The 16,542-nt window shown below is 58.8% G+C and overlaps 1 protein-coding gene across 6 annotated transcripts in view; it reads right to left on the bottom strand.

The window, feature by feature from the left end:
* Window positions 1–354: 354 nt before the first annotated feature.
* The window catches only part of FOXP4 (forkhead box P4), a 51,518-nt gene continuing 35,330 nt past the window's right edge, over window positions 355–16,542 (bottom strand). The window contains exons 4-18 of one of the 6 annotated variants that reach the window (XM_053913731.2): window positions 14,856–14,978; window positions 14,225–14,311; window positions 12,538–12,685; window positions 12,184–12,397; window positions 11,812–11,916; window positions 11,000–11,087; window positions 9,892–9,975; window positions 9,580–9,784; window positions 9,424–9,500; window positions 8,560–8,661; window positions 4,932–5,053; window positions 4,275–4,373; window positions 3,371–3,437; window positions 2,658–2,827; window positions 355–2,267 (exon numbers count right to left, since the gene is read on the bottom strand). In XM_053913731.2, coding sequence (XP_053769706.1) covers window positions 2,120–2,267; window positions 2,658–2,827; window positions 3,371–3,437; window positions 4,275–4,373; window positions 4,932–5,053; window positions 8,560–8,661; window positions 9,424–9,500; window positions 9,580–9,784; window positions 9,892–9,975; window positions 11,000–11,087; window positions 11,812–11,916; window positions 12,184–12,397; window positions 12,538–12,685; window positions 14,225–14,311; window positions 14,856–14,978 — 1,839 coding nt within the window. In that variant the 3' untranslated portion in view covers window positions 355–2,119. The remainder of the gene's footprint in view (window positions 2,268–2,657; window positions 2,828–3,370; window positions 3,438–4,274; window positions 4,374–4,931; window positions 5,054–8,559; window positions 8,662–9,423; window positions 9,501–9,579; window positions 9,785–9,891; window positions 9,976–10,999; window positions 11,088–11,811; window positions 11,917–12,183; window positions 12,398–12,537; window positions 12,686–14,224; window positions 14,312–14,855; window positions 14,979–16,542) is intronic. The other 5 variants (XM_053913733.1, XM_053913732.2, XM_053913734.2 and 2 more) reach the window with 5 other exon arrangements.

Raw genomic sequence — 16,542 nt, 5'->3', positions numbered from 1 at the left:
GGTAAGTGTCCTGCAGCTGGACTCCCAGCTGAAAACATCCTGACAGAAAGTCGTATTTCAAACCTGGGAAGGAACTGGGGCAAGTGGTGACTTCTCAAGAAAGAAATGATGAGCCTTCTGGCTTGAAAGGCAACACCACAGAACGCCCAGAGGACGTGTGGAAGTGGGGACAGAGCAGCAGGGGAGCCTGGTGGCCCACCGGTACGTGGCGCACAAGCCCACTCACCAACTCAGCAGGAAGCGCTCTTACAGGAGCCCCCACCATCGAGCTGGTGCCTCCTGCCCCCAGCTCCCCAGAGCAGAGAAACTTTGCACTTTAATGCACTTCCCTGTCACCTGGCGACACACACAGGGCCCGGTGTATAGAGGACGTTTAATATTTCTGTGCTGGTCAAACAAAACACAGGTGCGGAGTACACAGGGGCGGGGGCGGAGGGCCCCCTGCCTCTTGGGAGGGGTGGCTTGTGAAGGGGTGTATGTGGGGGTTTCTTAGGAAATAGTCCAAGGAGTCTTCGCAGCAAAGGGGCCTAGCCCAGGGTGGCACAAGTGTCCAGTACACCCAGTCCTCGGCCTCGAGTCGGGGTCCCCCATAGGGGGTCTGTGGAGAGTGTCACTTTTTTCCAGCTCCTTTGCTGGAATCCACACTCCCAGCGTAATGGGGGACTTGGTCCTAGAGAGGGGTCTGGAGAACCCCAGGAAGCAGCCCAGGGTTGGGACTAGGGCTCATATGCCCGCTGCCCATGGGGGTGGAGGGGCTGAGGGCGGCCCACCTCCGTCCCCTGCCCTCTTTCCTTCTCCCAGGCTGGGCAAGAGCAGAGGGGAGGTGAGCAGGGTCCCCAGCCCGACTGAGTCCCAGGGTCCTCAGGATTGGGTGGAGAAGGGGTGAAGAGAGAGGGTCTTGGCCACCAACAGACACTGTAAACTTTGGTTTAAAACAATAACTTAAGTGGAGGGAAGGCTTCCAGCCTGGGGCTGGGGTAGGGAGCAGAAGGACCAGGGGGTGTAGGAGGCGACAAAGGAAAAAGCCAACAAAAAGTTTTGGTTTTTGCTTCCGGCATAAGAAAGGTCTTTGGTCATCTGTTTAACTGGGGGGGACAGGAAAGGGGTGCTGAGGGTGGGTGAGGGGGGACTGTAATAGGGGACCTATAGGCTGGGGGCAGGAGTGACCTAGTGGGTCACAGCAGCCACCAAATTAATCCCACTGGCCCCTCGAGCCCAGTGTGAGCCTGGCCTTTCCCCAGACAGGGGCAGGGTGTTTCTGGCAGTCCAGGCCCCACCTCTGCCCCAACTCTAGCCCCAAGGTGGCTGGGCTCCCTTCAGCGGCCCCACCTCCAGAAGGCTGCTGGCACGGACCTCTCGGGAGGCGGTAGCACAGGGACTCTTCCTATACTCCCTGGACTGTAGGGCAGTTGCAGGGGCATCCAGCAAATGGGTGGAGGCCAAGTTCAGCCTGGGTCCCATCTCAGGTTGGGGAGAAGGGGCTGGAGCCAGGGGGCCCTGCTCCTGTGGACCCCACAGGGCACACAACTTGTGCAACCCCAGTTGTGGCTTTTGAGTGGGCACAGCCGAGGGGGGCTGGTACTCCTGGGGATGGGTGGAAACTTCAGTTCCCCCACCCAGGCCAGGGTAGGAGTAAGAGTTAAGGGTGGAGAACTTTTTCTTCACAGTATGGAAAAGAAGGTGAGAGGGAGCACAGATTAGGGGAGTGGGGGGCCTCTGGCTAGAAAAAACACTGCCAGAGCCAGGTGTGAGGGGCCCTGGGTCTGAGAGGGGTGGCTTAGCCCTGCCCGTGGGTCTCCACAGCACTGCGGGGGCCCTATGGGGAGAGCTGGTGGGGGCGGAGGGCCCTGCTGCTGCTGGTGGCGGGGAGGGTTTGAAGAGGGGCCTGGGCCCTCCGTGTCCTCTGCTTGTCCCAGACCAGGAGTTCTGTTTCCCCTTGGGGGCAGGACCGTCCGTGCCCCAAGCGTCTGTCAGTCAGGTCACATTGGGAGTTGCTGGCCAGTCCCCCCATCTGAGTCCCGGAAGTGCCTTGAGGTTTGGACGGGGCTGTGGAGTGGGGGTAGGTGGGGCCTGGGTTCCAGGAGGGGTCTCACCCCTGCCCTGCCTGCCCCTGAGGCCCTTAGGAGAGTTCCTCTCCAGGCAGCTCCTCCTCCAGGTCCCTGTCTTCTGCAGGCCCTGCGGTGCTGGGGTTGGAGGGCCCCAGGGCGGGTCCAGGCCGTCTGTCTTCCTCTGCCTCTGCAGGCTCCTCTTTCACCTGCACCTGGTGGCTGTGACAGAAGGGATCATGTGGGCACCGTGGTGGCCTTCCCCTGCTCCCCTTGAGAACTCATCCAGAATTTGGGGGCACAGAGGGGTTCCACAACTCCCCTCCCCTGCACCTTATCATCCCTGAGTCACTGGGGCCCATTGTGTTAGGTCTGATGGATCTCCCCCAAGGCTCTTGTCAGAGGAAAGGGGAGAGGAGAGAGCAGAGCGTGGGTGGATAATGGAAGGGGGAGAGAGGAAAGGAAGAAGGACCCACAAGAAAGGAGAGAGGCCACCTGTCCTGGGAGGAGAGGCGTGGTGGGGGCGATCAGATGCAATCCCACCTGTAGTGGAAGAAGGCTTCCTCCCTGACGTGTGTGAGCATGGGGGGCAGGGTCCGTGCGTGTGCTCACCTGTACTGGGGCGGGGAGAGGCGAGGCGGGCTGCTGCTGCCATTGCTGGGGAGCGGCTCCCCGGGGGCACCCACGTCGTCATGGCTGAGGGGCAGGAGGCTGCTGGTGGAGCCAGGGTTCAGCATGCCAGGGCTGTTGAGGATGGGGAAGCTGCTCTCGGCCAGGGCAGCCTGGAGGGCACAAAGCAGGCCCTGTCAGTGGGCTGTACCTACCTAGGTTTTGCCCCCTCCCCACTCCCACACAGCCTTCCATGCGTCCGTGTGTTTGTGCACCGGCCCCACTGAGGAATCCATCTGGCAGCTCCCCCAGTCCAGACCCAGCCTTTAGAATACCACAGCTCCCAAGGCCAGAGCTCTGACCCTTCCAGCTCCCCTGGGAATCTGCATCTCACTTAGCCCCTTTCCAGGAGACAGAGGACCTCCAGACTGCCAGGCCAGGGAAGGAGACCCTGTGGATTATGCCCCCTCCCTGCTTCCTGCCCTGCTCTACCAGACCTAGTCTTGAAAGCAGAGGTCCTCCCCCCTGCAGCTGAGGTGGAGCAGAGGGTCAGGGTTCTGGCTACCCAGAGTAGTCTTCTCCCTTCTTTTCTTGCTCCTCCCCTTCTCCTACAGATGGGGAGGGTGGGGGACGGTCTCTCTACAGACCAGGGTCTGTTGAAGAAAAATGGAGGGGGCAGGGGAGCGGCTGGGGGGCTCTGGGGAGGGCCTGATCACCTGGTAGCTGGCGTTAAGTGCTCCATAACTGAGGCTGGAGATCATGTTCTTCACCAGGGTGGGGCTCCTGGAGGAGAGAGAAGGCAGTGTGTGGCTCGTTCATTCACTTACTACTCACTCACCTTGCCCCTGACCAAGGGCCTGCTCTGTGCCAGGGACCATCTCTGCTGCATGCGTTATCCTGGGGCAGGGGGTGGGGTCAGAGTACGGCTGGCCGCTGTCTGCTGCACCTGTGTGCGCCCCTCCTTGGTCAGTCCCCACACTGGCCTGGCACAGCAGGTGCCGGCAGCCCCTGCACAGGCGAGGTGCTGGGCTTCAGCGGCTCCAGACCGTGTCTCACAGCTGGAGAGTGGGAGCAGGGGCCCCTCCCAATGCCTGTCCTCACGTCCTGCTGCCCCAGCACCTCCTCTCCCTCGGGCAGATTTTCCAGTGTCTGGCAAGGTCCAAGCTACAGCCTTGACAGTCCCATATTTGTCATATTCACCGTCTCTCACGGACCTGCATTTAGGGACATCTAGTAAGTCATGTGCTCAGACAGTCCCCGTGTGCTCCTTACCAAAGGCTTTTCTGCACAGGAAGGTATTCGGGAACCGGGTCAGGGAAAGCAATGGCTCAACACTGTGCCTCTTCCACAGTGATCACCCCCAGTTTACAGGGCATGTCAGAGGTCACACGGCTGGTGAGAAGGAATCTGAACCCAGGTCTCCTGATTCTAAGTTGTTAATGAGATGTGAAGACACCAGGTGTGACTGGCACGTGGGGACATTCAGAAGATGGCTTTCCTTCCTCTCCCAGGCCCCAACCCTGCTCCGCCCCCACAGCTGCTGGGGAGGAGAGGCTCTTGCCCAGGGAGAAGGCATCTTCGAGGGGAGCAGGCACCCACAGAGATATCCATCTGACTTGCCTCAGACCTCTCTCTCCTTCCCCCGGGGCCTCAGGGTCAAGAGCACAGGTAAAGGGTGGCCCGTGTGGGGTGGCTGGAGTAGGGAGAAGGCCTCTGGTGCTGGAAAAGAAGCCCAAAGAGGAGGTTTGGACCCTCCCCCAGGTCCCTCAGTTGCCACTGAAAACGCCGCGTGGTCGAACAGATCACAGAAGACAGAAGGTCAGAGAATCGGCCCTGCCCTTAATCTGCTGTGTGACCTCCCTCCAGCCCCTTGTCCTCTCTGAGCCTCCTCTCTGATGAAGTGAAGAGCTGGGGCCCAGGGATCTCGGATGTTGGGTCCTCCTGTGATAAGGGGAGGGCTAGTGGTTCTGGAGACGGCAGACCCACAGCAACTAGCACGTGCCCAGCTCTAGCCATGGACACTTGGGGCCTATCTCCTGCTACTGAAACATGCCTCTCGGGTCCTTCCCTCAGTCAGAAGCAAGGGCGGAACAAGACACAAACATCCTATTTCTAACCATCTGTCATTTCCAGATTCCAGTCTCCCCTGAGCTCCTGCACCCCTTTTCTCCCCGCCTCACCCCCAAAGTGGGGAGCAGTTGGTGCGCTAGGGAGGCAAGGGGGTGACCAGGCCCACGCCCCGGTGGACACACCCTGCCCAAGTCCTGGCCCACATACCCTGTCATCTTTGGTGGTCTCCGCTTCTGATACTCCCGCTCGTCCACAGTCCACACGGCGCCCTTGACGTTCTCCACGCGCACGAAGCACTTGTGCAGGCTGAGGTTGTGCCGCACGGCGTTCTGGGGGTGCAGTCATGAAGGGCATGTGCTCAGAGACAGGCTGGGCCCCGCCTCTGCTTAGGTGAGCACACCTTGTTCCACCTTCCCTGGCCCAGGGACTGGCAGGGGAGGGGCCAGGCAAGGAGACCTGGCTACAGGCCGGGGTGGTAGGGGAGGGGGGTAGAATAGAAGACCCCCTCCCTGCCCTTGGATTCTGCCACTCCCAGCCTCTTCACTACCCACAGCCCATTTCATTATCTGCCCCTCTTCTTCCTGCCAAATTCTGGAAAACTCTGTCTGCCAATTAAACGATAGGTAGTTAGTAACACTTTGTCTATTATCGTTAATCAGACATGTAGCTGTTACTCGGGCTTCTGATTGTCAAAAGGTCACACTCAGGACTTGGCACCTCAGTGAGCCTGGGACACCTTATCTCAAGTTCCCAGAGAATTTCCATTAAGCTTTTAAAGTTTGGGGAATAACTCAGGACCTCTCACGGCAGCCGCTCCCCACTCTGGGAGCAGGGGAGCCACGGCTTGGAGCTGTGCTGCAGAACGGAAAGCTTCCTGACAGCACGGGGCGCACAGAAGACGCCTAAGACACACTCGCTGAAATAAACCAGAGAGCGCCCGAGAGCGTGGGTGCAGCAGCTCTCAGGCAGGAGGAGGAGAGAAAAGAGGGAAAGTCACCTTGCCGCTCCCACCTCCTTCTGGCAGGGTATCTTCTAGAATGAGGTCATCTGGTTTGTAGGACACTTGGGTGAAGGTGGGGGTGCGTGGCCCAATTCCCTGCCCTTCCCCTCCCCCACCCTGGGAACCTAAGCTAGGGCCCAAGCCACCCACTTCCCCCACTGCCCTCACCCCCCCAACCATGTCCCTTAGTCCTGTCCCTACATTCTTCTCTCAGCTTCATCCCCCCTGGCCGTCCCTGTCCCTGTTACCTGTCCTCCCTCACCCCCCCTGCCCCCATCTTGTCTCCTCTTTACATTTCTAAATGGGGAAGAAAGCGGGCAGGGCGGGCAGCCTGTGCCCCTGGAGATCCCCTCTCCCTCTCCTCCTTCCAACTCTTGCCACTTGCAACTGGCCCGATTTCATTACCAATTTTAATTTGCCTCTAATTAAATCCTGTGTATTTTTCCGACTCGCTTGCTAATCCACGAGGGAGGCGGGTGGCTGGAGTGGAATCTCTTGGAGCGATAATTACAAAGGGCCTAATCACGCCGGGGCTCCTGCCTCGGAATAAATTTGCCCGCATTACGGGGCTCCGATCCTCCGCTTTGCAAATGAGAATGACCCCAATTTCCGAGGATGGCCTCACCGGGGCTTTTTTCCCTCATTTCGAAGCCTGATTCGTGATGAGAGACTAATTCGTTACGCTGAAACATTAACGGCAATTTCAGGGGTCTGGCGGGGGCTGCGTAAACAAAAGGACAGGCCCACAACATCGGCCCTGGAAGGGGATGGACACAGGGGGAGGGCTGGAGAGGACTGTCCGCTTGGCAGATGGCAGCTATGTCCCGGATGAACGGCAGCTGGCCTGGCCAACATTGGCTCCCGACCCCTCTTCCCTAGTCTGAAGTGGATAGCATCTCAGGGTGGGGGCCGGAGGGGTGAAGGAGGAGGACAGAAAGGAGGCGGAAATAGTTAAGAGGGACCTCAAGGGAGATAGGTGGGTGGAAAGGGAGGTGGGAGGGACAGAGTTGGGTGTGGACAGGGTGCATTTCCCAAGTAACGCGAAAGAAGGTGCGAAACTCCTGAGGGTCAGAGTGGACCTCAGGCTGAGACAGTCTGCTGTGCCCCAAGTGGTGGAAGCAGCAGCAGAGCACTGCCGGCTGGGAAGACCACCCACCCAACCATTCCACCAGCTTCCTGTCGGGACCAAGGCAGGTGAGGGGAGGTGGAGGTGAGGACTCCGGAGTGAGAGACACACCACTGAGGTGACCAGGGCTGGGCAACCAGGTGAAGGTGGTATGAAAGGCCAAGGGCATTGGGCTCCGGGGCAGAGTGGCATCACGCCAATCATTGGGTATTTAAGGAAGTCACCTAAATGAGTTCCCCCGGATTTCAAGAAGGGAGAGTAAAAATTGTAGTGAGGTGGTGCAGTTAAGAGAGAACAGGGAAAGGAGTGTGGGTGGGTGGGGGAGTGGTATGCTGCCCCCAAGAAACACATTGTCTGATGGAAGCGAGGCTCTACATTGTCACCCCTAAAGGCAAAGGATTAACATGCAATGTTAAAGTAAACATTAGGTAGGAATCGTAATGATTCATATAGGAACTCTATCATTTACAAAACCTAGTATCCACTGTCCCCGAGGTTGCAGACTGCGCCAGGAGGGCCTGGGGAAGGCCCTGCCGGCTCACAGAGAGGGCAGAACTCTGGTTGGCCGGAAATGACATCACTTGCAGCCAATCAGAGTAGCTCTCCCAGCCTCAGAGCTCCTCACCTAAGCTTTGGAAATTGGGCCTGGGGATATGGAAGATCCTGGAGCAGTCGCTCCTGGGTACTTAGCACACTCCCAGAGCACAGAAGGTGGGGCCCTGTGCGGACTCCACCCAGTCCTGGGCACTGGTGGGGAGGGGGCCTTAGTGACACTTGTAGAAACCTGGCAGGATGGGGGGAGGGGAGGGAGTAGCCTGTTTGCACTTTCTGCACTGGCCAGCAGGGGGACCCAAGAACCAGGGATCCAAGTGCAGTTCTGAAGCAGGGACTCCTCAGGTGTCTAAACTTCCCCAAGTTCCCAACACTTCCCTCTCCTTACTGACCACCACCACCCCTCCCAATTCAGATATGACTTTCCCACTCCGCTGCAAAGACCCTAATCTTCTCACCCATCAGACAGACATACACACAGGCATACAGACACACAGACCATCTTGGCTATAGAGAAACAAATGGCCCACATCTCACTGTCCTATTTTTCTAGGGTCCCTCCCTTGCTTGCCTCTGGTCCCTCAGGAAAACTCTTATGGGCTGAAGGTGTTGAAATGACTAATTGGATGGAGACAATTATCTTCCTGCAGCCCACGGCGGAGTTGGGGAGAGCGTGTGAGTGCCCGTGTTTGAGCCCCAGTGTATACAGTCCGCGGTCTCAGTGCATCCTGAGGCCTGCACCCCCACACCCACTCCATCCTCCGCTTCGGAGCATGCGCCTTCAAAGCAAGGCAGCCAGGCCCTGAGGGTCTCCTGTGAATGGAACCCAGGCCTCCCTACCAGGCTCAGGCATTAGCTAGCACCCGACTTCACAGGGCTGGAGTCTTTGGGGCCCACGGGGAAGCACTCCAGAGAAGAGGAGGATTTCTTCCCAGAAAGAAGGCAACACAAGGCTGGAAGGGAGGGAGTCATTAAGAGGCAGTTAAAGAACATGCCACGGCCCCTGAAGAGGTAGGGGAGAGGCACATCCCCAGCCCGAGCTCTGGTGGGACCGTTTTGGTAAGATTGCCTCTGGGAGGGACTGTAAGGTGCGCTTAGTCCCAGTGTTGTCCAAGGGTGACTGGGGCCCTGGGCGGGGTGAGAGGGGCATGCCTCACCTTCCAGGTGGCAGTGTTTCTCCGGAAATAGGCGAACATCCTGGTGAACCAGTTGTAGATCTCATTCAGGGTCAGCTGCCTGTCGGGGGTTTCCAGAATGGCCTGTGGGCAAGGAAGAAGCAAAGGGACCCTCAGTCTCGGCCTCAAAGGGTCCCAGGCTTGTGTACTCTCCCCCGGGGTCTCTCTTCTGCCTGGCGCTAACTCACCCTGAGGGCAGAGGAGACTGGCTGCAGAAGCCTGTGGATGATAAAGACTGGTGACACGCGGGGGGCCTGAGCAGACCAGCTGGTTACAGCCCAGCCACAAGGGAACATGAGCCTCAAGGGCTATGCACTGGTGCAAGGCGCACATGAACTTCTCTGGAGGGACAAGGGCTCCAAGGGAGTGGGAGCAAAAGCAGGATTCTTGGGAGAGATACCTAGGGGGTGGGGGCTGTTTGGAATTTATCCTGATTTTGGCAAAGGGCACCTTCTGAGATGGTGTGTGTGTGTGTGTGTGTGTGTGTGTGTGTGTGTGTGAGAGAGAGAGAGAGAGAGAGAGAGAGAGAGAGAGAGAGAGAGAGAGGAAGCTGAGTAAAGTGACCGTAAGTCTATCAGAAAATAGTCTCATGGGAGTGTGTGTACAGAGAAATGAGAGAATGAATACAGTGGGTATGAGTAGCAAAAAAAGTGTGTGCTCCCAGAGAAATGGTCACGTGACCAGAGGAAGCCTATACGTGAGACCTACAGCTGAGAAGGGTGAGCAGGAGGGGACAGCCCTGAGAGGGAAAGTTGTGTCCCCTGGCCCAGGATCCTCCTGGAGGCTGGAACCCTGAGGCAGCCTGTGTGCCGTTTCCCACCTTCTCCCCCTCCCTTCCATGCTCACCTGGCGGATGAGGGAGGCATAGGTGAAGGGGGGCCTGACATCCGCGTTCTTGTAGAACTCGTGGTTCTGGGCCAGCTCTGGGGGAGACAGGCAGAGGGTAATGTAGCCACTGGGGAGGCCCAGCTTGGGGAAAAATGCCCCTCCTACAGCCCTTACCTGAGGAGATGGGGGAGCAGAACTTGTCACTGCTCCTCCGCCGTGCGGGGCCCCCGCCATGAAGGGAGGCAGAACCCAGGCCTGGAGGCCTTAGGGGAGTGACGGGAGCAGCAGCTGAGGTGGGGGGGTGCACAAGGCCATCTGGGAAGGAGTCTGCTGCAGAGACCGTCACCTTGGAGAATGAGGAGCCGGGGGCTGGGTTCAGCTGTGAGCAATGGGGAAGGCGCTGAGACCAGCTTGGAGGATGGGGTCCAGAAGGCCAGGGAGCTGTGGAGGTGTGGTGGGAGGGCTGCAGGGAAGGGGGGCACTCACCGGCTGGCTGAAGGGCTTGGGCTCGGAGGGCCGCATGTGCAGATGGGCCATCATGGCTTGCAGCCGCTCACTCTCCTTGGCAAGCTGTGGACAGGTGGAGAGGCTGGGGGTGAGCAGGCGCTCTGCCTGGAGGCAGACACCTTCTTCTCCTCTGTACCCCACCAGACTCCCCAGGAAACCCCTATTCCCACCACCACTCGCCTCCAAGCCTCAGCATCCCGGTTCCCTCTGTCCCCTGCCCCTCTGGCCCCTCACACCCTCAAGGCCCTGGACAGGGGCTGCCTGCTCCATGAAGCCTTCCTTGCTTCTCTTCCAGACTGTGTATCCCAGGCTCCAGCTCATCAACAGTTGGAGGCCCTCTTCCTAATAGCACACGCCTTTTCTCCCTAACAAGGGCAGAGGCTGTGGCTGAACAACACCCAAACCCAGTGGCACTTGTGTGTAAGAGGGTCCTCATGCAATGAATGGAGACATAGGAATGGTGAATGATTCATTCACCCCCATTAATAAATTCAACAGATCTTTTACAACTAGCATCCCACGCCAGGGACCTCTGCTAGGTGCCAGAGGGAAATGGGTAAATATTGATTGGCTGCCTGACCGTCTGTCCTGAGGAGCCCCGAGTGCTCTTGTGTTAGGACTCAAGACTCTGGAGCCAGACTGCCCAGGTTCTTTTCCCAGCTGTGCCACCTGCTAGCTGGGTGATCAGAGGCAAATTACATCACCCCTCCTCTCTGTTCCTGTTTTCTGTAAAATGGGGGTAATAATAGTACCCACCACACAAAGCTGTTTAGAGGATTCCCTGGGTTACATGGGTAAAGTATTTAGGACAGGACAAAAGACGTTAGTGTGTTAGCTATAAACATTACTTTTGTTTCTATTAGCATGAGTCTCTTTTCTGGACCTCCCAAGCAGACAGCCCTGACCCTGGTTTACCTTTCAGAGCCCAGCTAACCATGGTAATGAGGACTTGGGAAATAAAAGATGCTGGCTCTGACCATATGACCCTTCCATAAGACTCCCCCAAGCCCCTCCTGGAAAGTCAGTGCTGTGGGTGGGGCAGGGGATGGTGCCCCCTGTCCGTGTCCCTCTGCAGCTTCGGCCACACCTGGATCTCCAGCTGCTGCACCACCTGCATCTGCACCCGGCACTGGGCCGTGCTCCGGTCGTCCAGGGCGTGCTCTGTGTTGAGGTGTCTTCAGGGGGAAGTGGGGGTGGAGAAGAGAAAGTTGGCCCTGGGTTTCCTTCTATCACCACCCGCCCACCCACCCTCTATGTGGGCCCACAGGCTGGAGAGCAGACAGACCGAGAGACAGAAAGAAAGGGAAGGGATGGGGAAAATGGGGCAAAGGAGGAAACTGCCTTCTCCTCATCCCCCTTTGATGTCTTTGCTAAAATCCCAGCTACAGAGAGATCTAATTGCAAATGAACTAATTAAGTAAACCTCTGACGAAGCGTGAAAACAATTTGTTTGACCCTGATGCTGCAAGGGTCTGGGAGACAGCGGAGTTAATCAGTCAGTGACAGAGCCTGGCACGGCTGTGGCAGCTGGTCGCCTGCTGCCAGCCGCCTGTCTGCCTCCCGCCCTGCCTGTCCACCGGCCAGGCCTGTCACTAGGCCATCACTCATGGGGGTTGAGGCTGGGGGGAGGACAGGGGCGGGAGTCCTCTCCTTGTGCTCACACCCCCTACCCTGGGCTGTGCAGCTTGGGGACAGGGCGGGGAGGCGGGCAGAGGTGATAGGAGATAATCAGGGCAGAGAAGGAACTAGGGCCCCTGGAGGAGGACAGCTAGTGGCTGAAGGCCCAAGAACGGACAAGCTATGTGGCTGGCGGGGGGAGGGTGGTGAGGGACCCTGTGGAAAGGCTTCTGGGGGTAGGGGGGCGGCCGGGGGCAAAAGGAGAGACAGGGTGACACTTACTTGATAAACTGGCCCAGGTCTTCACACAGGGTCTCACAGCCAGGCCACTTGCACTCTCCGTGTCCATAGAGGGGGTGGGAGCTGGGGGTCTCCTCATGGGAGGAGCTAGGAGAAAGGACAGAGGTGGTGGTCAGGGACCCTGAAGACACCAGCAGCCCAGCCCCAGCTCCCCTGCTGGTGAAGTTTCTGTCCCTAACACAGGTTTCCCAGAGACCTGGCACAGTCTTGTGTGCCCTGGGAGAGAGGTACATTTCCAGGTCCCTGAGCTCCATCCCACTCTCCCAGCCCCCACTATAGATTCCACCCATAAGGGCCCAGAGGCATGCCCCTGGGCAGGTCTGCAGTGCCCCCTTCTCAGCCTAGGCCCTGTACCTGTCTCTCCGAGGTGTGAGCACAGTGGGCTGTCCATTGGGCAAAGTGTGGTGGGAGAGTGGGGGTGAGACTTTGGGAGGGGCAGCAAACGAGGTAGCGGTGGTGGCCGTGCCAGTGAGGTCCAGCCCCTCCTGCTTGACACTGTCCTCAGCGGGCTGCCCAGGGGCACCCTCGCCCTTCCATAGCTGGGGCAGGTCCGTGGGGCACACAGCTGCTGTGGGAGAGAGAGGGGAGAGGCTGGCAGGGCTCCAGGAACATAAGGACCTCCCCATCTCACCCGAGGGTGGGGAGTACCAGCCCGTGGGTACAGTGAGGGCTGTGGGGCTGGGCTTAAGGGGCGGGTAAGCCACTCACCTTGCGGGAGCGTCTGGAGGGGCCCCGAGGCTTGGCTAGGTTGCAGGCTGACCAGCCCCTGTCTCTGTAGGTTGAGCAGGTGCTGTTGCTGCAGCTGCTGCATTTGTAGGAGCTGCTGCTGGAAGGCCAGCTGCTTGTTCCCCAGTGCCTGGTGGGGAGCCCGAGGGGGTGGGCAGAGAGGGGTGCCATCAGCCTCAGGTGCACCATCTGGTGCCCACCCTGCGGCCACCCCCTCCCAGGGCCTCTCGGCCCCCGGAGCTGTGGGTGCAGTGTCCGAAGCTGCAGCTTCTCTGCTCCCGGCCCAGCTTCCATAGGGCTGCATGCCTCCTTGCAGTAAACACACGCACACACGCACTCACGCACGCACGCGCGCGCGCAAACACACAGCCAGACCCAGGCACGCAGCACGATGCCTCCCTGCTCCTGCCTCCCTCCTCCTGCTGCTTAGCGCCTGCTCCAGCTCCCCAACCGCAGCTGTGCAAGCCTGCTGGGGGGGGGGGGCGCTCTCATCACAATGATCGATGAGCCTGTCAGACTCCAGGGGCCACTCCTGCCTGGAGGCACCCTTCCCACATGCCCGGGGTGCCCCCCTTCTGCCTGAGGAGGGGGCCTTCTCCCCTCCAGCTCCTCTCTTGCTTCTTAGATACAGAGAATCACAAAGTCTGATGGGACTTTAAAAGATCAGCTTCAGCTGGTCATTAGGACCCAGGATCCCTACTGCTGGGGGGCACTCTCACACACGCACTTGTTCACACCCTTGCTCTAGCTCGCTCTCCCGCTCTCTAGGTCTGCCCCCCCCCCCAACAAGATTCAGCTCTTCACACAGGCACTGACAAGTCAGCAGGCTGCAAGTCTTTTCTGGGCCTGTCCTGGGTGCTTGGGAGGCAGGGATGTCTCTGCCTGCCTGCCAGCCCTGGGGCTGGGGGCGGGCTAGTCAATAGAGGCAGCCTAGAGATAATGCAGAGAATGCAGCAATTACTAGACCTTCAGGGGGAGGCTGAAGCCTTGGGGAATGACTGGGTGTCAGCAGGGCAGCCTTCCGGGTAGAGGCAACTCAGAAGCTGGTTGTGGTTTGCACAGCAGGAGGGAGGCACATGTCTAGGATGGGGGTGGGGGAGTGGGGGGAACAGCAGGGCCTGGTACGGAAGCTCAGGAGGCACTGTTGCCCAGATGGGGCAGCAGATGTAGGCTGGGAGTTAGGTCTCTGGAGAGGGCGGGGCTGAATATTATAAGAAGGGACAGACGTTGGGGCAGGACGAGTGGGTGAGGGCAAGTGGTTTGCTGAGTAACTGAAAGATTCTCAAGACCAGAGGGGAGGACTGAAGTGCTGGCTCACTAAGGGACAAGTGGGCAGGAACAGGGCATGTCAGCGGGGCAGGTGGTCATAAGTGCGGACCATGTGACACCATACACACGTGTCCATACGCATGTGCAGAGACAACACAGAGCTGTCTTCCTGCTCTTGTTAACCCAACAACACAAGGCAAGGAGAGGACGGAATGTGGATGAGGAGAGATGGAGAAATTTGAGCCCCTTTCCCCATCTCCCCCATGCTCCCTGATCCCTCTCCCAGGCTTTTCCTGACTTTTCCACTATGCCCACCAAGCAATTCTGAGACTCTCAGCCTCTGGCCAGGAGAGGGCTGGGACGGCAGGTGAAGGCGTGGGGCCCTGCCCGGGCCCCTTACCTCTTTGGGTGGCTGCTTCCCAGCCTGCTGTTGGGTGAGGAGCTGCAAGTGGAGCTGCTCTTGCTGCTTCTTGTAATATTCCTGCAGCTGGGTGGGGAGGAAAGGGTGGGAGTGGGTTACCACGGGCAGCGGACCACTGACCCCAGAGCAACCCCAGCCCTGAGGTGACCCAGCTCCTGGAGGCAGGAGTGGGGAGCCTTTCTGGGGCAGTGGGACGAACAGCCTGGCAGGGAGATTTCTGCTGAGAGAGGCTCAGTGAATGGAGAGGGGAAAGGGAAGCTTCACCCCACACCACCTGGCCCTCCCTGACTCCTGGGTGGGTCCCCTGAACAGGTCAAGGTGCTAGGAGTCAGATGTTCCAGTACTTTGACCTTCCCTGGGGTTCTGGAGACAGAGGTGGGCCTAGCACCAGAGAGGGAGTGCAAAGGGGAGGGGGGCGCTGCTGTGGCTGTGGGAGAGGCCTGACTTCTGCCGCGCCCCCCCACTGGCCTGGAGGAATGCAGATCAGTCCGGCCTGAGCGGTCTCTCCGGTTTCTGCCACTCAGTGATGTTGGTAGTAAGCAGGGCGGAGGTGGGAGGCCGTGCAGGTCCCCCACCCCCCACTTCTCAGCTGCCCTGAGGCCAGACTCACCTGCTGGAGCATGAGCGCCTGCTGCTGCTGAAGCAAGGCCTGCAGCTGCGGGGGCGACAGGATCTGCTGCATCTGTTGCGGGGTGAGCATCTGGGGCGACATCATGGCCACCGACACAGGCACCTGCAGGATTGGGCCCCGTTAGCCTGCTTACCTCGACCCCACCCGGGGATGGGCATGTACCCAAGGCCCCATTCCACAGGATGGCAGAGGGGCGCCACAGGGAGTCTGCCTGGGTTCCAATCTGGCCATGCCACCAACCAGCTGGGTGTCTTCGGACAAGTGACTTGCTCCCTGTTTTGCTTTTGAAATGGAAGCGGCAACAGTGCCTACCTCTTGGCAGGTTTTCATGAGGACTAATGAGTTAATACCCAGAATAAAGCCTGGCATACAACAAGCACTCATGAAGGTTGCCTATTATTTGGGACGGGCGACCTCAGGTGCAGGAGGATTAGACTCTAGTGACACTGGTTGGTAGAAGCCATGTAATGGGAGGGCAGCCACCAGCCATCCCCAACTCTTGCTCTGTCTCTTTTGGGACCAATGAGGTGGGCCTGACCCGGAGGGCAGCCTGCGGCCATGGCGGGGATTCAAAGGTGGCCCACACGGCAGGAGCCCTGGGCTTTGGCTGTGCTCACGGCTCGCTCGCACACGCACACACACACACACACACACACACACACACACACACACACACGTCGTGTGCTCCCGCACAGCTGTCTAGAGGAGGCGCAGAGCCAGACATCCTTGGGCGCGGGGGTGTAGGTGTAGTTATGCCTTCAGCAGCGTGGGAAGAACCCCAGGCAAGGAGTTAGGAGGCAGGCTTCCACTCCTAGTTCTGCACTGAACCTGCTGTGTGACAGTCACTTGCCCTCTCTGGGGTGTCAGTTTCCTCAAATGTCAAACAGGGATTGGATGATAACAGATGACTCCTTCCAGCTGGAACATGCAGGGTTCTCCAAGTAGAGCAGCTTTCTGTCCCTGCCCTGGGTTAGGCCTCTCTAGGAGGCCCAGAGAATCTAGCCACAGGCAAAAAGTGCAGGCAAAAGCAGTAACAGCATTCTTTTCCCAGCCCTACCTCCCTCTGAAACCCTGAGGCTTGTGAAGTCACAGCCAGGGAGGCCCAAGTTGCAACACTATCTTAATGCCATTTTAGCAGGACCGGTGCCCTAATGGGGCTATCTGCCACCCCCATCTCGCTGAAAGTCCGCAAGACTCTTCTCTAATCTCTTCACTCCCAGGCCCTGGTAGAGTGTCCAGCATACAGCAGGTACTAAATGCTTGCTCCCCTGAGCTGAAATACCTTCCCCAGCAGATGCAGGCCCCTTTGCCAGCCCCGGGTGGAGAGGGAGGGGTGCAGGGTGGCCCAGTCAGGGAAGAGTGTCCTGCAGGGACTTGTCTTGAGCAACTTGTTTCAGGTTAGGTCCCCAGGGGACTCATGGCCCCTCTCATTTCCCCCCAGTCCCATGGGTGGGGCAAGGGAGGAGGAGTCGGTTCCTTCTGGGATCCCTGGCAGGGGCAGGACTCAGCCTCAGGCCACCAATTAGGGAATCCCCAAGCAGAGGAGCAGCCAGGGGAAGTGCGGTGAATCCTCCAGGGACAGGGGAAGTTCCATTGCCCCCAGCTCCTCTTGCCCCAAAACTAGTGGCTGAACCCAGCCCTGGGCTTTCCCCCAGCCTCTCTGCAC

This window comes from Desmodus rotundus, chromosome 11 (genome assembly GCF_022682495.2).
Source record: "Desmodus rotundus isolate HL8 chromosome 11, HLdesRot8A.1, whole genome shotgun sequence".
Classification (NCBI taxonomy): Eukaryota; Metazoa; Chordata; class Mammalia; order Chiroptera; family Phyllostomidae; genus Desmodus; species Desmodus rotundus.
Note: the sequence above shows the minus strand (reverse complement) of the source record. Positions and strands in the feature narration are given on the sequence as shown.